Raw genomic sequence first — 26,960 nt, 5'->3', positions numbered from 1 at the left:
GAAGATCCTATAAGTTATTAAATTGCTTAATAAAAATGTGTCAAATGCCTGCCCCATGTCTTTAGTCCCCGCACTTGGGAGGCAGAGGCAGTCAGATCCCTGCTATTTTGAGGCCAGCCTGGTCTACATATCCCTATCATAGGCCAGCCAGGGCTACACAGTGAGACCCTATCACAAACAAAAAATGATTACCATCAAAACAAATAAGAAGTGTAAAGATCAGACACATTATGCTCTTATCTTTATTTGGAAGGATCTACGCTCTCCAAACAAAACTGAAGATGATGGTTTCTTAATCAACCTGGGTAGACAGTTTGATAAGTATGTATGTGGTTAGATGTTTGACTATAGGAGCTTGGGGACATCAAGCAAGAAGGTAGCCTGGAGATACAGCCAATACTTACAATACTTGCTGACAGACACCCCAGGCTCAGTTAAAAAAAAAAAAAAAAGACTAGCAAGGCCACACAGCACCGTACTGACCAGAGTCCTTAACAATAACACCATGCAATTCCTACTGCCAGATAAGCTGCCAAGTACCTAATTAGCATTCGATCACTAAACGAAGCGATTCAATATATCCGTGTACATTAGACAGAAATGTATACAAATCTACCCTTGCATAAGACATTGGGACACAACAGAGGGTGAAATGAGTTCCAAGAATCCTTTCAAGCTAAAGTCCCCCAAAAGTTGAGGAAGAACATGCACACTGCGGAGCCCAGAACTTAACCACTGAACTACCATCTCTTCACTCCTGCCAGGAAACATCTGGGGCTGTATCACGACATTTAAAGAAAACGGGGTCGGGGGTGGATGTTGAGCCTTTAACTTAACTCCCCATTGAACTTCCAATAGGGCACAGATTACTTATATCCTTCCTGGAGGGGACACCGAGGCACGAGACAGGAGGAGCCCGACCCCGGGAAGCTAACACCCAGGAATGCAGGGGGCCCAGGGCGAAGCCGCGCGACCACTTCTGCTCAGGGCGGAAGGTGGGGACCCACTGGGACCGAGGCCCTTTGAGACCCGGGGTGCAGGCCAGGCCGGCCAACTCTAGGACACGGACTTGAGGCGAACCGCCTTTCGCCATCCTCTCCGCTAGCCCCGGTCCGTCACGTGATCCACTCTAGACCCTAGACAACCGCACTAGCCCGTTTCCTCACGCCCCCTCGACCCCGTACCCGCTGATCAGGGTCTCGGTCTCCCGCTCTCTTCTAGAAAAATGGAGGCGCGAATCGTGCCCGATCGATCGCTCTGAGAGCACACTCAGTGCGCACGTGCAAAGGGCATGCAGCCGAGTGCCGAGCAACCCCGGCTCACTCGTAAGCCTGCCCTTCTCGCCATCTTACTCACTGGCACGTTCGAGACGCTCATTCACCTTCTCCGAGCTGATCACCTCCGAGACAGCCTTGAATCCAAAGGGCTGTGTGTGACCGGCAAACGCCTGATCCTGGGGAGCACGACGGGCGATAGAACGGCCGCAGATCGGACGGGCCGTTGATGCACCACTTCCGGGCTCCGACAGCTCAGTGCGCCTGCGCCCAGCTACGGCAGGGAACGAGCTTCCCATAGTCGCGTTTACGGTAAGCCAATCACAGAACGGCGTCGCTCCAGCTCTAGCCAATCAGCTCTTGGAGAAGAGGGTTTAACTCCTATTTTAAAAGGAGAACCTTTGAATTGTAACGGCTGAGCTACCGGGATCGCTTGGAGGCTTCGGTCGGAAGCAGGTTCCTGCCTGTGAGTAAGAAGGGGACCTGGCTGGTGAGGGCGAGCCTGGATGCTGCAAACCGAAGGGGAAGGTTGAGTGACATCGGGGTAATGGGTTTGCATTCCGTTTAAGAAAAATCCAGACGGCTTTTTCCTGGCTTGGGTTTAGGTTCTTGTGGGAATGGGGACTCAGACCACTAGCTAACCGAGTAATTTGCAAACTGATTGTGGATGCGGAAACTGCGGCTTAGTGGGGACTAACTACTTCGGGTGGAGAGTTGGAGTCTAGGTCGAGTCGAAGAGTCTGTGGATGAACGGGAGTCCTCTCGTCGAGTGCCCAGGGCTGGTGCTGCTCTCACCGCAGCTTTCTGAGCAGTTTATGTCCGGACTACTTGAGGGTCTGGTTCAAAGCGAAGACCCAGTAAAGCTCAGTTTGTAGAATATTCCAGAAGCTCTTAAGTTTGACCCCAAACACTGCCTTCATGGTGGGCCCCGCTGTTTATTCCAACAGTAAGGTGGCGGAGGCAGGATCAGAAGTCAAAGGTCATCCTTTGACAGTAGGTCCGAAAAACCAGCCTAACTACATATGTCCCAGACTCAACACCTACACACACACACCCCACACCACACACCAAGCGTGGTTGCTCACATCAGCAGTCTGAGGCAGGAGGATAGCCTTCGATTTGAGGCCAGCCTCAGGTACAATGTGAGAGCCTGTACGGAGATGTAGTTTTGTTAGTAGCTTGCCTAGCATGTCCTGGATTCCATTCCCAGCACTTAAAACACTGAGGATGGTGATGACATTTGTAATCCCAGCACTGAGGAGCTGCAGGCAGGAGATCAGAAGTTTAAAGTAACCCTCCACAGTATATAGCATGTTCAAGGGCGGCCCGGGATCCATGAAACTGTTGTCCCAAACCCACAAAGGTTAGGTGTGGTCTGGAATTCCTTTAATGCCAGCATTTCGGAGGCAGAGGTAGAATATCAGTGAGTTCAAGGCCAGCCTGGTCTACATAGTGAGTTCCAAAACAGACAGGACTACACAGGAAGACCCTGTCTCAAAAAATCCAAACCTAACAAACAAATCCTGGCTTCACTGCAGATACAGGAAATAGAAATCTCTTAGGGCTAAGACGCTGGTGTAGCTATCATGGGAAAGCTAAAATGCCGGGCTCTTTATTAGAGTTGACCTTGGGCCCAGGAGTTCCATTTCCTAACAGGCTTCTGGTGAGGTAGCTGCAGCCACTGTCCTTTCCTTAAGGCTTCTGCCTCTTGCCCAGCCTCCCTGACCTGAAAAGGGGAACCTGAACCTCAGCCTCAGCCTGCTGTGGCATGAACAATTTTCTTACTTATAGTAAATCTTTGAGCTGGATGAGAGCTGTCAAGGTCATTTGGTGTAGATGCAAAAGGTGAAGAACTTGGGGGAGGAATGAGGCCAAGCAGGGAGGGCAGGAAATGACTGCTAGCAAGGTAATAGAGAAACCTGTTCCATAGGAATATAAGTAAGCGAGCAGGGGTTACCGCACTGGGGGAAGCTGAGAGACTGGCAGCACTGTGGGATTTAAAAGGCCCAATGGGAATAGGCTTGGAGGACAGATAGTGGGTAGATAGTTCTGGAGCTTTGCTGTTCCGAGAGAGAGGAGAGATGGGACCATGGCCTGAGGCAGCTGGGAGGCAATGCTTTTTAAGGTAGGAGGTCTTCCAAGCAGGCTGTGAGTGCTGAACATGGTGTCCTAAAGCAGAAGATGTCCAAGGGGGAAGAGAAGGAGAGGGGGTGACGTGACGCAGGGAGTGTGAGAGGGAAGGGCCTCAGGAATGTGCAGGGTGTGGATGGTGTCTCTTGTCAGCTTGCTTCTCTTGTACCAAGCTAAGATGAAAGGCTCTTGTCTCTCTCTTCAGGTGACATGGACAGATGTAAAGAAAACTGTGTCTCCAGGCCTGTTAAGGTAAACAGACTCACCTGTATTCACAATTGCGTTTTTTTTTTTTTTTTTTTTTTTTTTTTTTTTTTTTTTAAAAAGACCAATTTGTTTATTTTATGAAAGTGAATGTGTCTTCATGCACACCAGAAGAGGGCATTAGATCTCATTACAGATGGTTGTAAGCCGCCATGTGGTTGCTGAGAATTGAACTCAGGACCTCTGGAAGAGCAGCCAGCACTCTGAGCCATCTCTCCAGCCCCCACAATTGTATTTTTAAAATGATGTGCATTTTGTTTGTGTGCACCCATGCATATGTCACTGTGTAGGTCAGAGGGCAGCTTACCAGAGTGGGTTCTCTCTATCCTGTGGGTCTAGGGACTCTAACCCAGGTCCCCAGCTTGGCTACAAGAGTCCTTGATCAGTGATCAAACCTGAACAGCTCATGTGCAAATTGTTCTGGTAATCAAATTCTTTCCACTGTGGCTTTGGGTGGAAAGGCCCCTTTCTGACCCTGCCTGGAGGCTTCCTGAGCCTCTATTCATGCAGGAGATGGCTTTGCCCTGGAAACCTCATACCCTCTGAGCTCATGGTGGATCCTGAACCTCATTTAAGGAAGAGGAAGTCCCAACTTGTCTGCGTGTGATTACCGTGGGCCTTAAGAATGAAGGCTGACAGTGTTCAGAAGTCCTCCGGGGCAGCAGTGACTGCTTTTCAAGGCACTTACGCGTCTTTCCTCTTTGTCCCTTTTTTTCTATTGAAAACTCAGTAATTTCTCTGCATTTTAGTTTTGAAGATTACATTCTTAAAAATTATTTCTGTTGGGTGGGGCTTGGTGCCTCCAGTATCTAGGAGGCAGCAGTGGTCAGACTGAGATAGAGGCCAGTCCGTTCTTTATAGTGAGTCTGGGACTGGGCAGAATTACACAGTGAGAGATTTAGACTGTTTTATAAAATTGCTTGAGGATAATCCAGTCACCAGTTCTATAATTTTTTTTCCCCCTAAACGTAAAATTGCTGCAAGGATTTGATATAAAGCTTCAATAACAATTGAGTTTGCCTCAGGTGTGGAGGCTGAATTGAGTGCTCCTCCTGCTTCAGCCTCAAGTGCTGGATTCCAGGTGTGGTGTCCTGGCTTCCGGGCATCCATCTGGGTTTCCATTACTGGCTGCGAGCTTATTCCTGAGTGGCTAAAGAAGCAGGTTAAGTAGGTGAAGTTCTCCCCTAGGGCGCAGGCACAATAAAGTGGCTTCAGCCTCCTCCCTTTGACTTTATTTATTAAAGGGAGTTATTTATATCTTTTGTAGGTGAATGTTTGCCTGCATGTAGCCAGAAGAGCAGTTCAGATCTTCTGGATCTGGAGATGGCTGAAGTCACCTTGTGGGTGCTGGGAACTGAAGCAGAGCCTCAGAGAGGGCAGTCAGTGCTCCCGGCTGCTCAGTCATCCCTCTGCCCCCCTTCTCATTTATTACTCAAGATATTTATGAGTTTTGTTAGACTGCAAAGGAAACTTGGTTCTCAGGGTAGCATCAACCTTTTCAGCAGACTGTAACGCCTGTTTTCTCTCCGTCTCAGACCACAGTCCCCTTCGGTCCGAAACGAGTCTTGGTGACTGAGCAGATTCCATCTCAGAACCTAGGATCGGCTAGCAGTGGCCAGGCCCAGCGGGTCCTGTGTCCTTCCAACTCCCAGCGTGTCCCTCCACAAGCCCAGAAACTTGTTGCAGGTCAGAAGCCAGTGCTAAAGCAGCTGCCAGCTGCCAGTGCTCCTCACCCTGTGTCCCGGCTCAGTAACCCTCAGAAGACTGAGCAGCCTGCAGCCTCAGGTAAGTGGTGTCCTTACTGTATTGGATGCTCAAATGCATGGATTGGTGTTTATCCTTGCCACCCTAGTCTCTGTACCATGTCTGTTGAGGAGGAGGGAAAGAATGACATGTCCGTGTTCAAGTATAATGGTGTGTCTGGGTCCGGGATCCACCGGTGCTGGGCATACAGATGTCATTGCTGGCCCAGCCAAGGCCAAGCTACTGCAGGTCCTTGGGAGCAGAAGGAAATGTTGGATGTAATGGAGAGACTCCTGGGTCCCCAGGGCCCGGAAGGGAGGCTGAACTCGGATGGCACCAACTGGAACTGTGTCAAGGTCTTCCCCAGCATGGAGAGGAGAGTTGGTCGGGGGGGTCCTTCATGAAAGGAGAGCAGAGTCAGAGGGTCCTCCTGACAGGACAGCTGGCAGAGGAGGGGATGATCCAGGTGAGGTGGTCAGGGGAGTGTTTGACTTTACATGTCCAGGGTCACAAGTTCAGTCATAATTAGAAAATGTAAACAGAACAGATTAGTCTTATTATTAACTTTGCAACTCCAATTTAAAGAATCTAAAGAATGCCTCCTCCACAGCAAACACATTTACTATACGACAGCCTGCTTTTAGGCTGGCAGTGTTTGCTGTTTGAAAGCACTCCAGACAAACAGAAAATATCTGAACCGATCTTTTTATGAACAGCAAATACTAATACCTAACTTCTTTTACTATAAGTTTTATCATCTATGCTATAAAGTAATAAAAGCTTATTTTAGTCAGTCTATTTACTGAGTTTTATTCCTTCAGGAGTGTACCCCGCATGACCCCCTATTTTTAAACTACATTTTTAGAGACCTCTAAGCTTATACTAAAAAGAGGCCTTGAATCTGTAGCCTGTTCTCCTGGCCAGTCAGAGTTTGTCAATTGTCCCTGTTTGCCCTGTGTCAATTGTACGGCTTGAGCTTGCTCAGGGACAGCCAGCCAGGAAGATTCCTGAGTAACAGCCCCATGTGGCTCTGTGCTTCTCTGTGCTTCATGATCCCCGGGGCATAAGGAAGACTTCCAAATAGTGTCCAGGTAAAGTTAATTTTAGGATTTTCCTAAAAAGACTCAGACATGGTTTTTCTCAGGAAAAAGACTAAATTGAATCATAATGCAGAAAGTCCTTGATAATACAGCAGCCATAATAATACACAATAATACAGAGACCAAAACCCAAAGATTAGAGAGAGGACAGTGACTGTAGCAGTCTGCTCAGCATCACTGGACCTGTGTCAAGCAGCTGTGCAGCTCCATGACTCCCCCTGTTTTCAGTGGGTGTGGCTGTGTCAGAACAGGGCTGATGTTGGTGATTGTTTGGCAGCTGGTGAGTGCTTACAGAGCCTTTGAGATAGCCTTGACCTGCATCCTCCCAACGCTGCTGACACACACAGAAGTCTAAAACTCAGCGGTTAACTTATTCCAGGTCAACTCCAGAACTCAGAGAGGTATGGGCAAATCTGCCACTTCATGTTGGAAGCAGATGCAAGACCACTGTGTGGTAAAACCTGAGAGATGGATTGGTAGGAGGTAGCTGCAGCAGTGTGAGGAGGGAGAGAATGCCGGCTGGGCCTCATAAGGAAGTATGACAGTCTGTACAAATACGCCAAGGCAGACACAGTCTGGAGGAAATCCATTTAAATTTCATGCATGTATACCAGTCACAAAACAGGAAACCGGAAGGGCCAGATGGCTGAAGCTTATGTAGTGTCCTGAGCTTCAGCAAGGGACAGGTGCCCGGGTCTTCCAATAGTAGAGCTCTGGGGTCAGAGGAGGGGATGGAGGGAAGAAAGCCTGTGCCGCCTTCTTTGTCCCTCCACCATCTATTCTGATGTCTGTCCTTCAGAAACACACTAGGTTGGAGTGTATTTTGGGTGGCTTCTCCTGGTTTCAAGACATATTTTGGGGTCATTGTAAAAGTAACTTTTATTCACCGGATGTAATTGTCTTGGAGGCTTACCCCCTCCGTCCGCTAACCTGGGCCTAGTCCTGGAAGTTTGTAGCCTCTGTGTAATCTATTCTAGGATTCTAGGCCTAGAATGTTTTCAGCCTCTGAGACTGAAATAAGCTCATCTTTCTAGCTCTTTGTGAACTCTGTTGGTTGGTTTAACTCACCTATTCTGGCTCAAACTCCTCTCCAAGCTGACTGATCAGTCTGGCTTCTTCCAGTTTCATCACTTGCTCTGATTGACCTCAAAGTAATGTTCTAATCTTCTGGCTCCTCAGTCCCTGGCTTATTTGCTCTCTGTAGACTGTCCCAGTCAACTCCCTCCTTCCTCTCTCCTTCCTTTTCTCTGCACTTCCCGTTCCTCTCTCTTCTCCTGAGTTGGACATATCCTATTCTGTCAACCTTTCTCTGACTTTCAAACATGGCTGCTTCCTTCTACAAACTACCTTTACCTTCATTGTTTGAGATTAAAGGTGTGTGCTACGGGTGAGCCACATTACAACTAGAAACATGTTTTTCCAGTAAATAGCACAACCTTGGGGTTTAGAGGGTGATTGTCCAGCAAAAGGTCATGGTCCTGTCCCCCTGCAGTAGTGATCTTGTCAGCCTGAGTGGAGATAATGAATCATGAAGGAGAAACCAGTCTGGACCTGTATTCATTCCCAAAGCCTGAGTGGAACTGTTTCAGTCTCACACTTGGGCAACTTTTGGAATAGCATCCATGGTCCCTGTGGTGTGGCACTGTGGTACATGTTCTTGAGTTAACGGCTTCTGTTTTCTTATGAGACTTTGGAAGGAGGGTGACTGCTTGTGTTTTGTTCCCATGTGGATAAATTCCTGTGAAGTGATGCTTGCCCGCACAGCAGGTGGAGGCGGCGACAGTGGGAGCTTGTGGGTGGGGCTGCTCCCCGTGGAAGTTCCTGAGAAACCTCCAGGGAGAGGATGGACCTTCTCGGACTTGGAGGGAGGGCCTGTTCATGTTTACTCTATGTGGCAGGATTGCGTTATGGTTTATGGTTTAGTAGTCTCCCCTGTGAGGAAAATGAAAAGCCCAGGTCTAGTATGTCCCTGTGGTATTTTGGTGATGGATTATTTTTTGTCTTTTGTTTTTTTGTGTTCGTGGTTTTTCTTTGATTCATCTCTTCATAGATTTTTCTCTTTTCTTTTTTAAAAGGACTTTATTTCGTTGCTCTAAAAACAGTATTTTAACTTATTTTATATAGGAAATAATTCTGAAAAGGAGCAGGCATCCATACAGAAAACTGAAGACACAAAAAAGTAAGCATTCTTTCTCTTCTACGAGAACACCCATCTGGTTGTGGGACACTAATCTTCATGCGATCCCCATTAAAATCAAACTTATCAGGGGCTCAAAAGTAGTTATTTTTATTTAATTACTTTTTCATAGAAAATTTTTGTTAAAACTTTATTTTAAAAAGTAGTTAAAAAAAAGAAAAAAAAAAGAAGAATCTCACGCCAAAAGCTGTAATTCCATGAACTTGTACACAATTTGGGTAGCCGTTTGGAATGGCCTGTTGGCTCTTCCCTGCTCCCACCAGTGATAGTGGCTCTGTGTTTCCCGCTAGAGTGACTCTCCACCCCACAGCTTCTCTGGGGATGCAGGGAGGAGGTCCCCACATGGTCCTGAAAGGCTGTTCTGTCTAAGTACTGTTGCTGCCCTGTGGTGGCGAGGTTTGTCAGTTAGTCTGTCCTGGAGCCCAGTGCCGGGCCCCGGAAAGCCGGGCTCTAAAGTCTGTGGCTCATTCTGGTGGGTTTGGGTTGATGCTGTTGAGGGTGCGTCTGAAAGTCGTCTGGGCATGACCAGGCTGACTGCCCATTGGCATGGCTCTGAGCCATGGCTAGTGATGTCTTATTTTAATTGCTTGCATTACTTTGTAGAAGGCAGTGGACTCTGGAAGACTTTGACATTGGCCGCCCACTAGGAAAAGGGAAGTTTGGAAATGTCTATCTGGCGAGGGAGAAGCAGAGCAAGTTCATCCTGGCTCTGAAGGTGCTGTTTAAAATACAGCTGGAGAAGGCTGGTGTGGAGCACCAGCTGCGGAGAGAAGTGGAGATCCAGTCACACCTGCGGTGAGTGGTCCTCCCCGGGAGGAGCTGGGGAGCCAGGCAGGGCCCCCTTCCAGCTTGAGGCCACCCCAGGGAATGGTTGAAGCTGACATTTGCCATAGACATAGGTGACACGGCCCTCAGGAAACAGCTCAAGGGCTTAACGCAAGCAGTGTACTAGGGTTGTTTCATCAGGAGGAGAATTAGAGGAAGATGCTGGATGAGTTGGAGGCATTGGTTTTCTTTTTTGGCTTTCAGCGTTTCCAAGTTTGATACAGATGCCAATCCTGAGGCTCGGGTGTCCTCTGCTTGTCTGGCTTGCCATCACCTGGCAGGGTGGGGACTGGGGCATCGAGTGTGCTACTTAACACCCACCCAGTGCCACCCTGTCTGCCTTGGTTGTGTCTCCTGTTTGCACGGCCTGCTCCTGCACAGAAGCACTTTTCCCTCCACACTGGTGTCAGCTGACATGTTCCCACTAAGAATAAAGAAGTCTGGAAGGGGCAATGTGAACTAAACTCTATCTGCTTCTGTTTTGAAATCCATGTGTGGAGATGTTTAAGGTGTCCCTTTCTTGGGTGGGCTCAGATCTGGGTTCAGACCTCGTGTGTGCTCTGTGACACCAATTGTCTTTATTTCTTGATGGGTCAGCAGTCAGCCCGTGCTGAGCTGGCTCTGAAGCCAGGTGTCACCGTCTTTGTTTTTTGTTGCAGGCACCCCAACATCCTCAGGCTGTATGGGTATTTCCATGATGCCACCCGAGTGTATCTCATTCTAGAATATGCGCCCCTTGGAACAGTCTATAGAGAGCTTCAAAAACTCTCCAAGTTTGATGAGCAGAGAACGGCTACTGTAAGTGCTCGCTCCCCTCGCTCTCCTCTTCCTAATGCACCTTCTTTATGCTGGGCTTGACTCTGTCTTCAGAGAAAGGGCTTTATAGCATCAAATATTAGAAGCAGAAGAAAGTCAAGGCAGCTTAGTTTCCTCTATACCAAGTCATCAGTGTGTGTGCGCGTGTGTTTGTGTGTGTGTTCACTTGAACATAGTTTCTGCTTGCCCACAACTTGCTTCTCTTATACTTTCTTTAGAACTAAGCAACACTGGCGCATGACTGTTGTGCTGACGCCCGCGCTTTTCTTCAGTGTTATGTGTTCTTTTTGACTAGAAAGGGTGTGGGCACTGAGAAGATCTTGGTTTAAAGTGCAGTTTTGTCACATGTCACCACTGTGTATTCATAGTGTGACTGCTTGCTAGGTGGTAAGCTAGTGTCCTGTGCCTTGGGTGGTCTTTGTCCTTCTCCTGTAAAGTCAGTGTCCCCCTTCCCATGCCGAACTCTCACCCAGTTAAGCATGCTCTCCCTGAGGGAAGAGTGGAGTGGGACTTATTTGGCGCCATGTGTAGGAGATTGCTCGCTCCTCCTGTTGTTAGTGTCTTTTAGGTTTGTGTTATCCATGTCGATATTTTGCTTGCATTTTTCTCTGTGCACAGAGGCCAGAGCAGGGAGTCAGATTCCCTGGAACTAGAGTTGTTGTAAACACCCATGTAGGAGCTGGGAACTGAACCTGGGTCCTCTGGAAGTAAGCAGTTTCTCCTGTCTTTAACAGAGGACTTGTTTTATGTCTGGCCCGTGCTACTTTGTTTTGTTCCAGCCTTGTCTCCCGGTTGCTCTTCCTGGTTTCTACATAAACACTTTTGGCTGTGTGTGGTTTCTTTGTGGTGCCGAGTACTTGGTCTCATCTTTACTTCCAGGCCTGGTCCTAGAAGCAGCCATTTCTTCCTCAGGGATCTTGGCTCCTTTGTTGGAGAGTGTCACTGGGACCTGAGGGCTCCTGGGAGCTCTTGCTGCTGGGCTGTTGTTGCTTCTAGGTCTTCAGCTGTGGAGAATGTGTGGGGCTCGTGCGTGTTTGTTTAGTGATCAGTGTTCATCCGTCTTGAGCTTGTCCACTGTATGAGGGACATTGTGGACACCCTCTCTCTCTTCTTGGGCTTCACTGTACACTGCACCCAGCAGTGAGAGCAGCGCCCGCTGCCTCCTTGTTAAGAATTCAATTGTGTATGTATGTGTCTCATAGTGTGCCTGGGTCTCACAGTGTGCTGGCGTCTGCTGTGGCAGTCTGTCATTCCACGCTAGCACTCCTCAGGCACTTGCCACCATGGTTTTGGGCATCAGTGGTTCTGACAGGGTAGTCCTCTCTGTTGGTCAGTGGCTTCCAGTGGCATGCGACACTGCTGTTGTATTATATAGCTCCCTCAGCTCCTGTCCTGTGCGTCCTGCAGGTGTATCCTCCCTTCCTGCTTTGCCATAGGCTGGCCAGTTCTTTATTAAACCAAATAGAAGGATGATGGAGAATGTTTACAAAACATTGAGACAGGTCATGCTTCATAAAAATAACAATACCAAAGTCTGGTCTTGTTTTTTTTGCCAATTACGCACTTGATGCACCCAGCCATGGTATGCCTCACTCAGGCTCACTCAGGTGAGCACCATGGTATGCCCTCCTCAGCTCTGCCCTGCGGTGACTACAGCTGAGGTGTCTTGTGCGTGCTGAGGAAGTGGCTACCACTGAAGTCCACCTCACCCCAGGGCTGGGGAGGCTCAACAAGAGGCGAATAGACAGGTTTGCTGAAAAACACCAACTGCTTTCCGTCCTTGCTTATTTAATTTTCACGTAGATTAAAACTTAGCATAGTCATCCTGAATATCCTGGTAAGGGATGCACAGCAGACTGTGGGAGTGGCACTAGATTCTTCAGATGTGGGGCTACGGGAGCTCAAGGTCTACGCCTGGTCAGCGCCGTTTAAATGTCGGAAAATTGCTTAACTGTTCCTGTCACTAGCTGTGCAGTTCTGTAAGTGCAGCTTACAGCCAGTGCCTTCCCTGCCTCTCAAGATTACATTACTCGTGTGGGCATTGTGTTAGCTGAGCCCTGAGTGAGCCTATCAGTCTGGTATTCACAGACTCACCCGTTAGTCCATGTTGGATTAGCTGTCAGCTGCCTGGCGGCCTTGGATAACTAAGCCCTGGGCCTCCTGTGCTTTTCTCCCTACAGTATATCACTGAGTTGGCGAACGCTCTGTCCTACTGTCATTCAAAGAGAGTGATTCACAGAGACATTAAGCCAGAGAACCTGCTGCTTGGGTCAAATGGAGAGTTGAAGATCGCAGACTTCGGGTGGTCTGTTCACGCTCCATCTTCCAGGTATGGGATCCCAGGTTAGCAGAAGCCCTGGGTGGGGTAGTAGTTGGGGGGGGGGGGTTTGGGGGCAGCACTGTTAACCAAATGCTAGTCTAAGAGGTCTTGGCTGACCTAGGAACACTGGAGCAATTTAGACCTGGTGACCTGGGCTCTCTCTTGCACTCTGGCTTACGGATGCTGAGTGTCCTAGAGCCTAATGGAAGAGGGCCATGAACTAGGAGATATGGCTGATGGCCGGTAAACATGGGTGTGTCCTGGAGGGACTTGGACCTGGTGGGGTTGGGGGTGGAGAGTGAAGCTGGGCACCAGTTGATTGGAACTTCAAAACCAGTGTTGTGGGTGCAGCTCTGGGCATGCCTGTCTCCTGCTATTTGGTCAGTGGCTGTAAAGATTCCCTTTACAGCTGAAACACAGACATTATCCAATGCAACAATTCAACAGTAGGCACACTTTCAAACTTTGAAAAATGACTGGGTTTGAATGCCTTTGACATTTCCTTTGAATGGGGTATCCATAAAGTGTGCATCTGTTGTCAGGGTGTGGCCAGCTGTGGGGGCTCCTGAATCAGGGTTCTGTGTGCATGTGAGTGTGTGTGCACACACACGTAGCACTGATTGTCCTGAACTTGCTCTGTAGACCAGGCTAGCCTTGAACTCAAGAGATTTGCCTGACTCTGCCTCTGCCTCCCGAGTGCTGGGAAAAAGCCAAAACCACCCGGCTTAGGGACTACTTTTTAGTTTCTACAGGGTTTCTCTGTGTAGCCCTGGCTGTCCTGGAGCTCACTCTGTAGACCAGGCTGGCCTCGAACTCAGAAATCCGCCTGCCTCTGCCTCCCAAGTGCTGGGATTAAAGGCGTGCGCCACCACCGCCCGGCGGGACTACTTTTTAAATATTACCAAACAATGGTTTTTAAAAGCCTGTTGAGGTCGGATGAGAAGGCTAAGGTGCTTGTTCAAGACCTGTCACCTCTCTCTCTTCTCTCTCTCTCTCTAGCACGTACACACACACACACACACACGCGCGCACACACACACACACACACACACACACACACACACACGGCACAAGCATGCAAAGAATTGCAGTTTTAAAAAATTTACAGCCTGTATTCTTAAAAAATCTTGCAGTTAAAGGTCGCCTCTGTTTATCTCCAGCAGCGCTGTGTGTGGCAGGCTGTTGTAGTGGTAGCTCCTGTTACCCAGTGACACAAACACTAGAGTTGTAGGTGTCATGGGGCTGTATGATTAAGCAGGACTGTTAACCTGTCTAGTGGTGGCATCAGGATAGAGACTCAGCTTGCAGGTTTCAGGAGAGATCATAGGTGTGACTCTTGTCAGCTACTCCAGCAGCCTCAGATTCAGTCCCCATCATAGCTGCCTGGTTATTGGGGACCATCCTTTGAGAATCCCACAGTAGTCTCCGTTGTCTCTTCCTGGTTGATTCCAGCTTTTATTTTTCAAAACCTAAATGGATAGAAAATGCCGAGTTGGTGATGGTGGCACCGAGGTCTACAGCTCCACTCTAGAGCCCTGGACACTGGTGGCAGTGTTGTGGACATTTAAAGTCAGTTATGTCATCATGATGTGTTGTCTCAGTGTACATCCCCTGAGACAGGGGACTGTGCTCTGCATAGTCACCACCACTGTGACCTCCAAGAAGGTTAGCATAATTCTAGCTAGTATTTTGTTCACACTGATTTCTCCAGCTGTCCATGAAATCTTATAGCTGCTTTACAATCAGTACTCTTTAAGTAGAAGCAGCCATAGGCACACACACACCTCTGTGGAAGGTAAGAGGGAAACATAACCAAGCCCTGGGTGCTGGTGCATCCTTTAATCCCAGCACCTGAGAGGCTGAGAGGGAAGGATCCCGAGTTCAGGGTTAGTCTGGTAAGCACACAGTACTTAGTCAGGTGTGGCGGCTACGCCTGTGAGCCCAGCAGCAGCTAGAGGGCTGGGGCCAGAGAATACCTGCTTGGAGTAGGGTCTGGGCTGCATAGCAAGGCACTTGAAAAGAAAAGGAGGCTAGAGAGACGGCTCAGCTGTTTCGAGCACTGGGGGCTTTTGCAGAGGGTCTGGATTCGGTTTTCAGCACCCTCATGGTGGCACACAACCATCTGTAACTCCAGTTCCAGATCTGACACTCTTTTTCTGGCCTCTTTGGACACTAAGCATCCATGCTCACAGGTAGACATGCAGGCAAAATACCCATACCTCGCAAAAGAAAAATAAAATCTTTAGATCCCGAAACCAAAACAACCAAAGTACTGAAGAACCCAGTGAATTCCTATAAAGTACATGGCTACCTCTTTCATTTTGTAGACTCTTCCCTTTCCAAGACTTTTCTTTCTATCCCCCTGTAAATGAAATAATCTCATACTATAGCCCAGGTTGGCTTTGAACCTCTGGCAATCCTCCTGCCTCATCCTACCAGATGTTGGAATTATAGGTGTGAGTCAATAAACCAAGCCTAAAATGGTGGTGTTCCATCACGGAGAGCCCATGCGGAACCCCGAGATGCAGTTACAGAGCAAGCACTGTAGAGCAACTTTGTCATTGCTTTCTGAGATGTCATCTTGCTTCAAAGCCCAGACTGGCCTCCAGAAGTCACTGTCCTGTCTCAGCCTCTATGATATTACTGGGATGAGAGGAGTCACTGTTTCCCTGGAGTTCCTAAGAGGTTCTGGAATTGGACGGGTCTGGGGGAAGGTTGGTGGCTAGTGTGTGATCTTACATGCTTCCCTCTGACCATTTAGGTGGGCACCTGTCTGAGAGCACTGGCCTGCCATAGGGAGCACTCATGTCACATCACCACATAGTAAGTGTGTCTGTTTCAGGAGAACCACACTGTGCGGCACCCTGGACTACCTGCCCCCAGAGATGATTGAAGGCCGTATGCATGATGAGAAGGTGGACCTCTGGAGCCTCGGTGTTCTCTGCTATGAGTTCCTAGTGGGGGTACCTCCTTTTGAGGCACAGACTTATGAGGAGACATACAGAAGGATATCTCGGGTAAGCTGCTGCTGTCAGGCTTCTGCCAAGGGCTGGTGTTTATTTGTGTTCACCTCTGACCCACGATTTATCATTTGTTCTGCAGGTTGAATTCAGATTCCCTGACTTTGTGACGGAGGGGGCCAGGGACCTCATTTCAAGACTGTTAAAACACAATGCAAGCCAAAGGCTAACACTAGCAGAAGTCCTTGAACACCCTTGGATCAAAGCTAATTCCTCCAAACCTCCAACTGGCCACAAAAGCAAAGAGCCAACCAGCCAATCATCTTAGGGAATCTGGAGCCATGGGCACTGTGCAACTGTGAGAAACGACCCACTGAAGCCTCGCCCCATGGAAGTGGCGCTGCCCTCAGGGTGCCTTGCTGAGCAACTCGTCCTTGGCCTTACATCCAGGAAACACCACCTGTTGCCCAGCCCCCAAGAACCATGCTGCTTTTCCTGATTTAGTAATCTGGAGGGAAGGTTCCACTGTAGCTCTTCCCCCCTTCACCCCCATCCCTGGCCTATGCCCCAAGGTGTCCTTGTGGGGGTCTCACTGTGGGCAAGTTAGCAGGGATCACCTGCGTTGTAGCCTTTAAGTGCCAGAGTGTGTGTGTAACTTATTGGGTCACCAGGCCTGGGGAAACTGTTTGAATGGATATGTTATCTTTTAAGTGTCAAAATAAAGGTTTGTATAGACATTGTTTTTAAGTGACACCCATTCAGGGCCTCTTGTTTTCAGCCTTCTGAAGCCCACGTGGGATTCGGATCTTCAACCACTGTTATGGAGCCTGTGCCCGACCTCTGTCTTGGGACCTGACTCAGGTGGCTCTGGATGTTAAAGGCTATGTTTTATGTTGGAGTTCTGTCATGTATGCAAACTTGTTAAATATATAACTATATGTATCATATCTACCTGGAGTGCATGGGTAATCATTTGAGCATCTCTTCTCTGGCAGCTAGCCATGAGCAGCTGTGGTGGTTTTCTGGCCTGCTGGGTATGCTGCTAACAGTTTATAACTGCCAGTGCCATCTGTCCATCAACCAGAGGGGGAACTTGGAATTAGAGAAACATGGCCAACTTGGGACACTAGATGTCAGAAGACTGTAATGCAGTGGCCAGGGTAAAATGTCATGTCCACTGGACCACCATCAGGAACTTGAGAACATGCCTGAGTGGAACTACAGAAGCCATCCTCTTGAGGCAAGAGGCCTTTGGTCCCTGGTCCTGTGCTAAACTACCTGACTTTGTTGAAGGAGCAACATCACTAGTCTGTCTACCCAAGCTGCAGTTAGGTGAGACGTAAGACAGGGAAGCAAGCTGAGCAGGGGACACTGCCTCCTACAGCTCATGCTAGTCTGTGATTGTCCTTATGTGTAGGTGACTGCCACATTCCCATGACACTCTTCCTGCCAGATGACAGACCACATACTTGTACAAAGATTTTTATTTGCTTCACAGACTCTAAGCCATTCACTTGGTCTGCTTAAAAAACTAGAGACACACAATTGACTTCCATCTTAAAATAGTTTGCTTGCTCCAGTTCCACTTAACGCTAGCATAGGTAGAAGCAGATCTCCATGTCTTGCTGGTTTATATGGTGCTTCAGTTGCTCGGCCTGAGCTGCCCGCGTCCGGCTGCTGGGCTCAGGCCTGAGCGCAGGGTTAGCTCTGGCCCAGCTTTATTGCTGCGTTCAATGTGTTTTCTTTGCATAGGCGATGCTTAGGAACTGGAAGGGAGAGCCGCTGGGGTGAGGAGCCAGGGCCTGAAGCTAACATGGCCGTTGAAACACTGGAGAGGGCCCATCCCGTCACTGGCCTGGGGCTCAGCTCTGTGGATGTCCTTGGAATTCGTTTCTGTAATGCATCCTGATTAGAAATCAGGAAAACTTTTCGGCAGTGGGCTGAAAAATGAGACAATCCCACTTCAGAGATGTCACGAGTGGAGAATTTGTTTCACAAAAACTCCTTTAAGCGTTAACTGTGACAGCTGACTCAGGTAACCGTGGGCTCAGACTGTCAGCCCAAGCTCTGTGAAATGCACTCTACCAGTTAACAGTTGTCTCCTTTGTCTTCTGGCTGTCAGTGTAACTTAAAAGGAACTGTGAGCAAGAAAAAATGTCCTTTCCACTGTGCAGCCGAGCAGACTTGGAAGTTCCAACACTAGCTCCCCAGGGGAGAACTATAGAGCGACATGGTATGGTTTCGGGGGCTGGGGTGGGGGGGTTTCTTATTATAGATAGAGAACAGCCAGAAGCATCTGGAAGAGTTCAGAGAGTAGACTGAACATGGCCAGGGGTACCTGTGAGAAGGGAGACTAGCACAGGGTAGAGACTAGAGCACAAGAGGCCAGAGAACAGCTGGGTTATAATCACGAGTAGCTGGGGGAAGGGAAGCCTGTGAGCTGGGGGCAGTTTAGGGTAGGAGGGGATGAGAAGGGCTAGGGACACTGGAATGTGTATCAGGTTCTTGTGATACCAGCATGCCCTTTGATACGTTGTTAGGTGCCACAGGTATATATTACTGGGGGAGCCATATGTCCTTTCTACCAGAAGTAACAGAAATGACTCCATTTTGTAGAGAGAACCAGTTTCACAAGTTCCCGAGGAATGCTGTCTTTATCTAACCACCAGGAATCCAATAGTCCAGGTGAATCGGTTTCTGGATATTTGGGCTTCCTTGAGGGAATGGAGTTTCCTTTGGATCTGACAGAACAAGTGCCCCCACGTCAGTCTGCTCAGAGGGGAGGCTTGAGTGATGGAGCCAATTCCTCCTCTGACTGCTCCTGGCTTCCTGGAGGAGGAAGCCTCAGTTTGAGTCTCTGCTTGAATATCTATTCTAACCTGCCTCTACACCCGAGGTTCTCAACCTTCCTGATGCTGCGACCCTTTATAGTTCCCCATGTTGTGGTGACCCCAGCCATAAAATTATTCTTATTGCTACTTCGTAATTAATTTTGCTACTGTTTTGAATTGAGATAAAGGTTTGACAAAGGAGTTGCAACCCACAAGTTGAGAACCACTGCCACTCATGAGCTGGTGGTCCTGAATTCTGTAAGAAAGCAGGCTGGGCAAGCCATGATGAGCAAGCCGTGATGAGCAAGCCAGTAAGCGGCCCTCCTCCATGGTCTCTGCGGCAGCTCCTGCCTCCAGGTCCCTGCCCTCCCTGTTTCTGCTGAACTGTTATATGGAATTGTGAGTTTGGTTGTGGTTTTTCATCACAGCAATAGAACCCTAATTAAGACATCTCTCTTCTCCCTAGCTTGTATTATTTCTTGGTTTCTTTACAGTTAGAACGAGCAATATTTTCCTTCCCCCCCCCCCCCCCGGAAAGTGGTACAAATATTTTATGCATCTGATTAATTCAATTAAAAAACTTCATTGGTACATTGTAAACATATCAGGTTTGGAATGCCTCAAGTTTCAGAGAGCTAAGTGGATTGTCTAAGAAAGCCAGGATGCTTTTTGCTTCTGAGGTCCCCAGAATAGGGGCATCAGGAGCCCAGTGATGACATTACAACTGGGCAGCATTTCTGGATTTTACAAACAATGCTGCCCAGTACCAGTGGCATTTCAGACATAGAGCCCTATCCCATGCAGCCTCCAAGATGCTCTGCAGTAGATGACGCCCGTGAGAAGCTCTCGGCCCGCTCTCCCCAAAGCAAGTGCTGTGAATGTCAAGGGCTTGATGTTAATGTGGATCGTGGTTATGGATTGTTAATTTTCCCCTCATTAATTGTAGTGCTGGCAGCTGTCTGCTGAATACTGCATATTAAACTGCAGGCTGCTGCCAGAGGCAAATCAGGGCAGGCAGGGTTTGAAAAGCCAGCAAATTAACCACTGCTTTTTAAGAACCTGAGCAAAGGTTAGCCCCCAGAGGGACTTTGCAGACAGCACTTCTACCCAACTGGTCTAGAGGAACAATTTGTAGGCAGTCTCATTTTGTGCTGGGGACTGAATTTAGGCCATCTTCTGTGCCAGGTGGGGCTTTATGAGTGATGGCCTCAGCCCTCTCTTCACTGGTGACCAAGACACAGCTTTATAAATTGATAAGCTGACCCTAAACTAAGTAGCTCAAGCAGGCTTGAATTTGAGATCCTCCTGCCTCCGGCTCCAGAGCAGCTGGCTCTACTGGCCTGTGCCACCAGGCCTCGCTGTCAACTCATTTTGATGCCTTGGTGACATTTTAAGTCACACGCATGAGGAACAGCATTTTTTTTAAAAAAAAGTAAATTAAAACACCAGATGTTTGCTGGTAAAAGTAAAACTAACCCCTAGGGAACGGGACCTAGCAATCAGCCTCTGCCCCTCCCTTCCCCCCACCAAAAAAGAAAACCACCTTGCAAGCGACCCGAATCCTGCAGCTCAGAAGAAGCTGGCCTCACGGCTTGGTGGCTGGAGGTTTAAAGAACCCAATGCTGCGGAAGTATCTGACGATGAAGGGCACGGAGACCAAGGTGATGCTGATCCTCACGGGTGCAAACAGCTTGTGGATGGCATAGGCCACCACAAACGTGCTGGTGCCTGCTGCCATTTTCGACTGTACCAGTGACTCTTGAAAGCCAAGCTTAATCAGGATTGCAGACATGTCTATGCCACTGGGGGTGAGGTTGGGGGGAGAAAGAGACAAAGAAAACATTACAGCAGGGATTAAAGGAAGAAACTGATTTGTCTAGGTTAACAGTATTCCTCCGCCCCCCCCCCCCTTAAAAAAAACTTATGTGAGTGTGGGCAATGCACTCGTGGAGGTCAGAGGGCAACAGAGAGGTCAGAGGTCAGGAGTCAGTTCCTTCCACTGTGGGTTCTAGTGCTGAAACCCAGGCAGTCAGGCTTGTGCAGCAAGCACTTAACCTGCCAAGCCATCTCACTGACCCAGGTGAACTATATTTTAAAAATACATAATAATACAAGGAACTGGGTGAGGAGATGGTTTTCGAAAATGAGACAAAAACTCCCAGCCAAAAACCAAACCAATAACGATAACAGAATTCATCCACATATTAGCTTAGCTTATAGCAGAAAAACAAACAAACTAAAACAACAACAACAACAAAAAAAAATGCTTTTGAGACAGGGTCTCACGGAGCCCAAGCTGGCTCAGATTCTGTGTTACCACGGATGGATGACCCGTCCTCCTGCCTCCGCCTTCTGAATGCTGGGATTACAGGTGTAGCTGATGCTGGCACTCAGGGCTTTGTGAATGCAAGTGATTCTACCAACTGGGCTGCACCCCCAGCATCCCCCCTTCCCCCTCCCTCCCTTCTATTACTTGTAGATATACCTCATGTTGAAGCCCAGGCTGCCCTGGAACTTACAGTCTCAACTTCCCAAACACAACCACAAACAATAATGAACACCTATGAAAACTGTACCTGGAAACAACTGTGTAAAATATCCCCAAGGAGACCAGTGAGATCCCAACGTGCACTGACACGCCCACGGCCCCGTATTCTTGGAAAACCTTCTTCAGCTGCTGCGACTTGCTTAGCTTTTTCTCTGTGCCGCTGTCAGCACCGCTTCTTGGCTCAGTGGTTCTGTTGGGCTCCTGTTCACAGACCAAAGGAAGGTTAGGTTGGTAGCTGCCACTGGCTTTTACCCTTATCTGATCTGTGCACCCCTGCCTACCTACTCAGATGTCAGTTACCACCACTCCCACTAAGCCAGGCTAGGTCAGCAGAACAGTGGCCCGGGAGATGTCCAGGTCATCTCCTAGCGCAAGACTTGGCAGATGGACTCTGGCCATGGATGTTGGGATGGGAATCCTAACTTGGATTTTACTGGGTGGGCCCAGTGAAAACATATAAGGGTCTTTAGACAGAAAGGAGTGGGCAGGAATTGGAATCCAAGGGGAGGAGGTGTCAGCAGGTGTCTGAAGATGCTGTACTGCTGGCTTACTGATATGTGGGTGTGGCCAGGGGTGGGGCGGGAGGCTGTTAGAAGCTGCAAAAGGCAGAAGGGGGATTCTGCCCTGGAACCTCAGGAAGCAAACTGTCCCCTGCTGTCACCTTGACTTTAGCCCAGTGAGGCAAGGTTTGGACTTCTGACCTCTAGCAAAGGACCTAATAAATGTGCTGAGCACCAGGGGAGTGACACAGGCTTGTTATCAAGGCTGGAAGCGTGATACTTGATTGGGGTAAGTTTAGGAGATGCCTCGGGGTAGGTCTGTAAGAGTACTTCCAAGGGGGAGGGAAGGTCCACCACGAATGTAGGAGGCACCATTCCCTGGGCAGGGTTCTGGTGCTGAATATGAAGAAAGTGAGCTAAGCACCAGTGTTGATATCCCCCCACCCCCGCCATGACATCACCAAGATGGAATAGTCTCAAAGCCTGGGCCTCGATGAACCCTTCCTGATGTTGTTTTTGCACTATATTTGGTCACAGAAATGAGAAAAGTGGCTAATGTGACAGTTCAGACCATCCAAGTCTGTGGACTGAGCATATAACTCCTGGTTCGCACTACCCGAGCGAGCGGGGAGGAGGGCTGGAACAGGACGGAGTGCCAAAAGCCATGCGCCTTCGCTGAGACAGGAAACACCGTAGCGCAGGCCGATTCCTAGGCAAAATACTGATCAGGGTGTGGGAAGAAATTAGCTACGCTGTAGCAATCTTTGTGTGTGTGTGTGTGTGTGTGTGTACACGTGCGCACAGGCATCGCGTCACGGTATATACGCGGAGTTAAAGGACGACTTTGTAGAGTGGATTCTCTTCCCCCACCTTTGTGTCTGCCTATTTGCTTTTCTGCTGCTGTGATAAAACACCGTGGTCAATAGCAAGCTGTGAAAGAGTTCACTTTGGCCCACGGTTCCAGACAGATGAGTCCATCCTGGTGGGTGGGAGCGGGAAGCTTAGAGACCCTATCAGGAAGCTAGAACAAACTGGAAGTGGGCCGGGACCACAAACCCAAAGGCCACGCCCACTGAAAGGCTGCAACTCCACGAAGAGTGCCATCAACGGAGACCAAGTGTTCAAATGCCTGAGCCTATGGGGACATCCTCATTTAAACCACACAGTGGGATCCAGGACTTGGGTTTAGGGTTGCCAGGTATGTAAGGCAAGAATTGTACCCGTCAAGCCATCTTGCTGGTCACACGGGAACCCTGTGAGTCTACAAAGTTTGGGACAACCAAGATCCCAGCCACACTTGGAATAGACAAAATACACCTCCGCAAGAGAATGCTTTTGACCAATGGAATTTTTTTGAGTCTTTGGCTCTTGATGTCACCTCCGGTTATTGATCCTGCAGTTGGGCAGATTACTCCCTGATTTTGCAGCTGAGCAACTCTGCAAGGGCAAGAAATGGGCAACCCAGGATCCCCAGGATGGGACAGGACTCCTCTACTGAGAGGAAATGGCCAAATCCACCAGCTGCAGCTACACAGCCAGCTGTGTCCCATGCAGGGGACCACAGGCTTATCCTCACAGCCACCTGCTCCAGCTCTGGGTCCTCACTCCCCTCCCGTGTCCCTCGCCAGCTCCAGGTGCACAAATGCTCCTTTCCGGGGCTGCTGAGCGGTGAGCAGCCGGAGGCTTCTTCTGTTTGTACCTCTGCCTCTGAGCCCACCTTGGATGATCTGGGATGATCTTTGAAGATCTGGGAAAAGGCCTGAGGACTGGGCCTTGTCATCATTTCTGGAGGTGCCTGAAAAGTAATCACTAAGCTTAGAGAAGAAAGCCCCGGCTCACCTGACCTCTGTGCTGGCCCAGCTAACACAGGATGTGCTATAGAAATAGACTGTGTATGTGTCCGTCCCACATGTGGGATGGAAATGGAAATGTCACCTCCTTCGAGAGTCCCTCCACGGTAGCCTTCAAACAGTACCTCCCTTGGGCTTTTCAAGGCTCCCCACTCTAATTTTAACATTTATTTTATGTGTATGGGTGTTTGCATGTATGTATATCTATGCACCAGAAGGGCTCAAATCCCCTGGAACTGGAGTTACAGACAGGTGTGAGCTGTCCTGTGGGTGATGAGAATTGAACCCAGGTCCTCTGTAAGAGCAGCCAGGACTCTAAATCATCAGACCATCTCTCCAGCCTACTCCCCTCTCTAAAACAAACAAATGTCTGGCCCTAATGTTTGCTCTTCCAGCCTGGTAGAAGCTGCTGTTTATTTTCTAGTTGGAAGTCTGGCTGCCTTTCTAGTCTCTTTTCTGGGCCAGAAGGCCTTTTGCCAAACCTGAGGGTATGAGACAAAGGGGGCCTCAGCAGAGACAGTTGTGGCTGTTCTGGGGCGTGGAGACTGGGCCATAACTGAGATTGTCTGGGCCAAGTGTCAATGGGCTTTTGACTGACACTGGTCTAACAGAGGTGCAGGCACTGGGAGGGTCTGCAGATATCAGCTCACCGGGCCCCATCTGCAGCCCAGGGGAGGGGATTACTTATCAGAAAGAACCAGGGCCCCTGTAAGCATTTCAGTAGGGGAGTGCATGCCTCAAGGAGGAGAGAGTGGCAAGGGCTGGCCAATAAAAGAAAGCAGTGGCAGCTTTTCTTTCTGTTCTCCAGAACCAGAACATTCTGGAAAAGTCTCTCCTGTAAGGAATGGCTGCTTTTGCAGGACATGAAGGACCATGCACTTTTCTTCCAAGTCCTAGAGGGGTTTAAAGAAGCCAAAGCAAAGAGATTCATGCGACTGGCTTGCAAGCAATGGGGCATTGGCAGACACTCTTTCCCCCACGAAGTACTGCTGCAAGGGCTCTCGACTGCCCTGAGTGTGACACTGACACACTGACCTCACAGTGCTCAGGTGGGGATGCATCTTGGTGGGAGAGTGTCTAGCATGTGCACAGCTTTCATTTCCAGCACAGTCGTAAGCCCAGCTTGGCCGTATAAAACCTATAGTCCCCAGAGCTTTGGAGGTGGAGGCAGGAGTGTCAGAAGTTCAAGCTTATCGACTTGAAGGCCAGCCTGGTTGGAATACAGGAGACCTTGTTTCAAAACAACCAGAGGCAGCCGTATTAGAAAAGGGGCTGTGTGGCGGCACTTGCTCCCCATTCATTTGATAAGCACCGTATGTGCTGACGTTGGACCAGGCAGTGTTCCAAATGCCACGGAAATCTTAGCTCGTGCAGTCCTCACAACATCCCCATGAACAGAAGAGGATCTGCAAAGCCCAGGGGGGTTGAGCACATAGCCAAAGGCAGCACAACCCAATCCCAGACCCGGCACTTTGCCTTCTGTATCTTCTCTGGATCAGAGTGTTCCAGAGCAGGGGACAGTGCAACAAACCAGACAGACAGGCCTCAAAGGAGACTCTGACTTTAGGGAGCAGAGGAGAATGAACAGTGAAATAATACTAAGGAGGGGACACACCAAGACAAGCAAGGAGTGAGTCAGGAGGGAGCTGCTCCTTAGATAAGGGAAGCCAGCAACTCACTTGCAAATGAGCTCCCCCACCCCACCCCCACCCCGGCCCCAGGGTCACAAGTGGCCTCCACTCACTTGGTCTATGTGACCCTGAACCATGAGATGTGAAAGGGCAGGCTTCTTGTGTGGTTTATCTCCCCCTCTCCGGCACAATGCAGTCCTTGCTGTAGGCACGAGGTCGGCATGTCACTCAGACACTTGATTTACTGTCTAGAACATTTGGAGACCCCAGCTGGCCTCCCAGTGAAGGCAGCCAGGTTGGAGATGGAGTAGGATGCTGGACTGGGGCCCAGGGCAGGCCCTTCCCCCACAGCTGGCTTCTTAAGGAGTGTCTTTGTTCTAACCTTCTGTTAGGTTCTGATCCCACTCTGATTCTATATATCAAGCAGCAGAAGTACAAGGTCGGCTCCTGGGCTCTGATGACAGGAGTCGCTGTTGTCGGCATGATGTACCAGATGCCAGCTTAGTATGCTATCTCCTATCACATTCACCCTCTGGGAAATGACTTAGTAACACCTCATTTTACAGACATGGAAAAGGGATAGCATCTGATCAAAGTGATTGACTCAGCAAGCACAGATCCCAAGAGCCTGAGACCAGACTTATCCTTGCAGTAAACACACACCTGTCAAGGCAGAGTGTCGGTTAGGGTTAGGGTTAGGGTTAGGGTTAGGCTGCCAACAAGGTGAGAGGTTATACCAGATTGTGAAGGCAGTAAAGATCTTAGTGCAAGAGAACAGACAGTATCAGGGTGGGGGGGGGGGGGAGGGCTGGCACACTGCTGGTATTCAGGGAAGACTTTCTGGAGGAGAGGGAAGCTATGCTGTGCCTTGAAGAATCACCAGGAAGCATGGTATGATCTGAGCATGTTGCCTTGTGCTCAGGAGCAAAGCTGAGGCCAATGTCCTGTCTGCCAGGCAGGAGAGAAGGGAAGGAAGTCCATCCATGTTTGTGCGAGGCACCCAAGGAAAGGGACCAATCCCCTTGACTACTTACTGAAAAGCCACAGGAGCAGACAGTACTCAGAACTGCCCGATTCATGATGGTGGTCTTCCAGCCTCCTCCAGACCTTGACGCTTCTGATCTCAAAAATACTATTTTCAAGAGTCCTACTTGAGACGCGCTGCTGTCTGAGTAGAAGCTACTTTTCACTCTTAGCATCCAGGGAAAGTAATCACAACAAAACGGGGTGGACTGACTGCCTGCCCTGAGCCTGCTCTTCCAGCTAGATAAAAAGGGTGGAGCAACGAGCACCGGGAAGCGTTAGATATACCGGCACCCTGCGAAGCCGCCTCCTGGGCCCAGTGCCCAGGCCTGAACTGAACTTCAAAAGAAACAACTCTAGGGGCCGGCTTGGAAGTTCCTATCGCGTTCAGGCCCCTTGCGATCGGCTCGGTAATGACACTGTCCTGGCTTTCGAAATTGGGGCTCCAATTCGACTCCGTGACCTTGGGCAGCGCACCATACCACTCCCAGCCTCAGTTTCTCCAACTGCTAATCGAAAGAGATTTTTCTCGGATTCTAGGGATCTGAGAACTCAGGGACCCTCGGAGGTGACCCGTTTCGGGCAGGTGCAATGTAAAAACCGTCCATTAGGGCTGGCCCTGGCACGGAGCTCGGTTACTTGGGGATCAGGGTCCGAGTGGGTGTGGGGAGCCTTACCTGGCGGCTGAGACAGTCCCCGCGGGCCGTGCGCAGCAGCCGGGCGTCCGGACCCGGGCGGGACAAGGCCAAGGCCCAGAGCGGTGGAGCACAGGAGGTAGCAGTTCCCAGGAGCCAAGGGGCGGAGGGCCGCAGTCGGGCACCCACTCTTCCCGCCGGGCCAAGCAGCGCCAGCACCCGGGCCATGGCGCGCCGCTAGCGCTGCTCCGGTGTGCCCACTCGGGAACCGGCCCCAAAACAGCGCGGTGGGCGGGCCCGGGGCCTCGAGCTC

At 49.6% G+C, this 26,960-nt stretch overlaps 3 protein-coding genes across 14 annotated transcripts in view; 1 reads left to right on the top strand and 2 right to left on the bottom strand.

Moving 5' to 3' along the window:
• Nucleotides 1–1,519, bottom strand: part of Cstf1 (cleavage stimulation factor subunit 1) — a 12,180-nt gene extending 10,661 nt beyond the window's left edge. The window contains exon 1 of one of the 6 annotated variants that reach the window (XM_034493641.2): nt 1,382–1,519. The gene's annotated coding sequence lies outside the window, so the exon portion shown is untranslated. Of the gene's footprint in view, nt 1–1,184; nt 1,324–1,356 lie in introns of those variants that run through there. The other 5 variants (XM_034493642.2, XM_034493640.2, XM_034493639.2 and 2 more) reach the window with 5 other exon arrangements.
• Nucleotides 1,451–16,607, top strand: Aurka (aurora kinase A). Of its 3 annotated transcripts, none has more exons than XM_034493646.2 (9): nt 1,451–1,586; nt 3,610–3,656; nt 5,204–5,453; nt 8,636–8,690; nt 9,312–9,503; nt 10,193–10,331; nt 12,530–12,678; nt 15,512–15,686; nt 15,772–16,607. In XM_034493646.2, exons 2-9 carry the CDS (start codon nt 3,615–3,617, stop codon nt 15,955–15,957), a joined length of 1,188 nt encoding a protein of 395 aa, XP_034349537.1. In that variant the 5' UTR covers nt 1,451–1,586; nt 3,610–3,614; the 3' UTR covers nt 15,958–16,607. The 3 variants fall into 3 exon arrangements, with proteins under 3 accessions (XP_034349537.1, XP_034349536.1, XP_076786432.1); XM_034493645.2 differs by lacking the exon at nt 1,451–1,586 and adding an exon at nt 1,631–1,740 and having other exon boundaries at nt 15,772–16,606; XM_076930317.1 differs by lacking the exon at nt 1,451–1,586 and adding an exon at nt 1,724–1,818.
• On the bottom strand, nt 13,761–26,960 carry Fam210b (family with sequence similarity 210 member B). Of its 5 annotated transcripts, none has more exons than XM_034493651.2 (4): nt 26,690–26,960; nt 21,037–21,209; nt 20,004–20,262; nt 13,761–14,138 (listed from the first exon to the last, which is right to left on the bottom strand). In XM_034493651.2, the coding sequence occupies exons 1-3, from the start codon at nt 26,873–26,875 to the stop codon at nt 20,046–20,048; spliced, it is 576 nt and encodes a 191-aa protein (XP_034349542.1). In that variant the 5' UTR covers nt 26,876–26,960; the 3' UTR covers nt 13,761–14,138; nt 20,004–20,045. The 5 variants fall into 5 exon arrangements, with proteins under 5 accessions (XP_034349542.1, XP_034349540.1, XP_034349538.1 ...); XM_034493649.2 differs by lacking the exon at nt 13,761–14,138 and adding an exon at nt 17,096–19,332; XM_034493647.2 differs by lacking the exon at nt 13,761–14,138 and adding an exon at nt 17,096–18,458.

Source organism: Arvicanthis niloticus, chromosome 2 (genome assembly GCF_011762505.2).
Source record: "Arvicanthis niloticus isolate mArvNil1 chromosome 2, mArvNil1.pat.X, whole genome shotgun sequence".
Taxonomy (NCBI): domain Eukaryota; kingdom Metazoa; phylum Chordata; class Mammalia; order Rodentia; family Muridae; genus Arvicanthis; species Arvicanthis niloticus.
The sequence above is the reverse complement of the archived record's forward strand: the minus strand, read 5'-3'. Positions and strand labels throughout refer to the sequence as shown.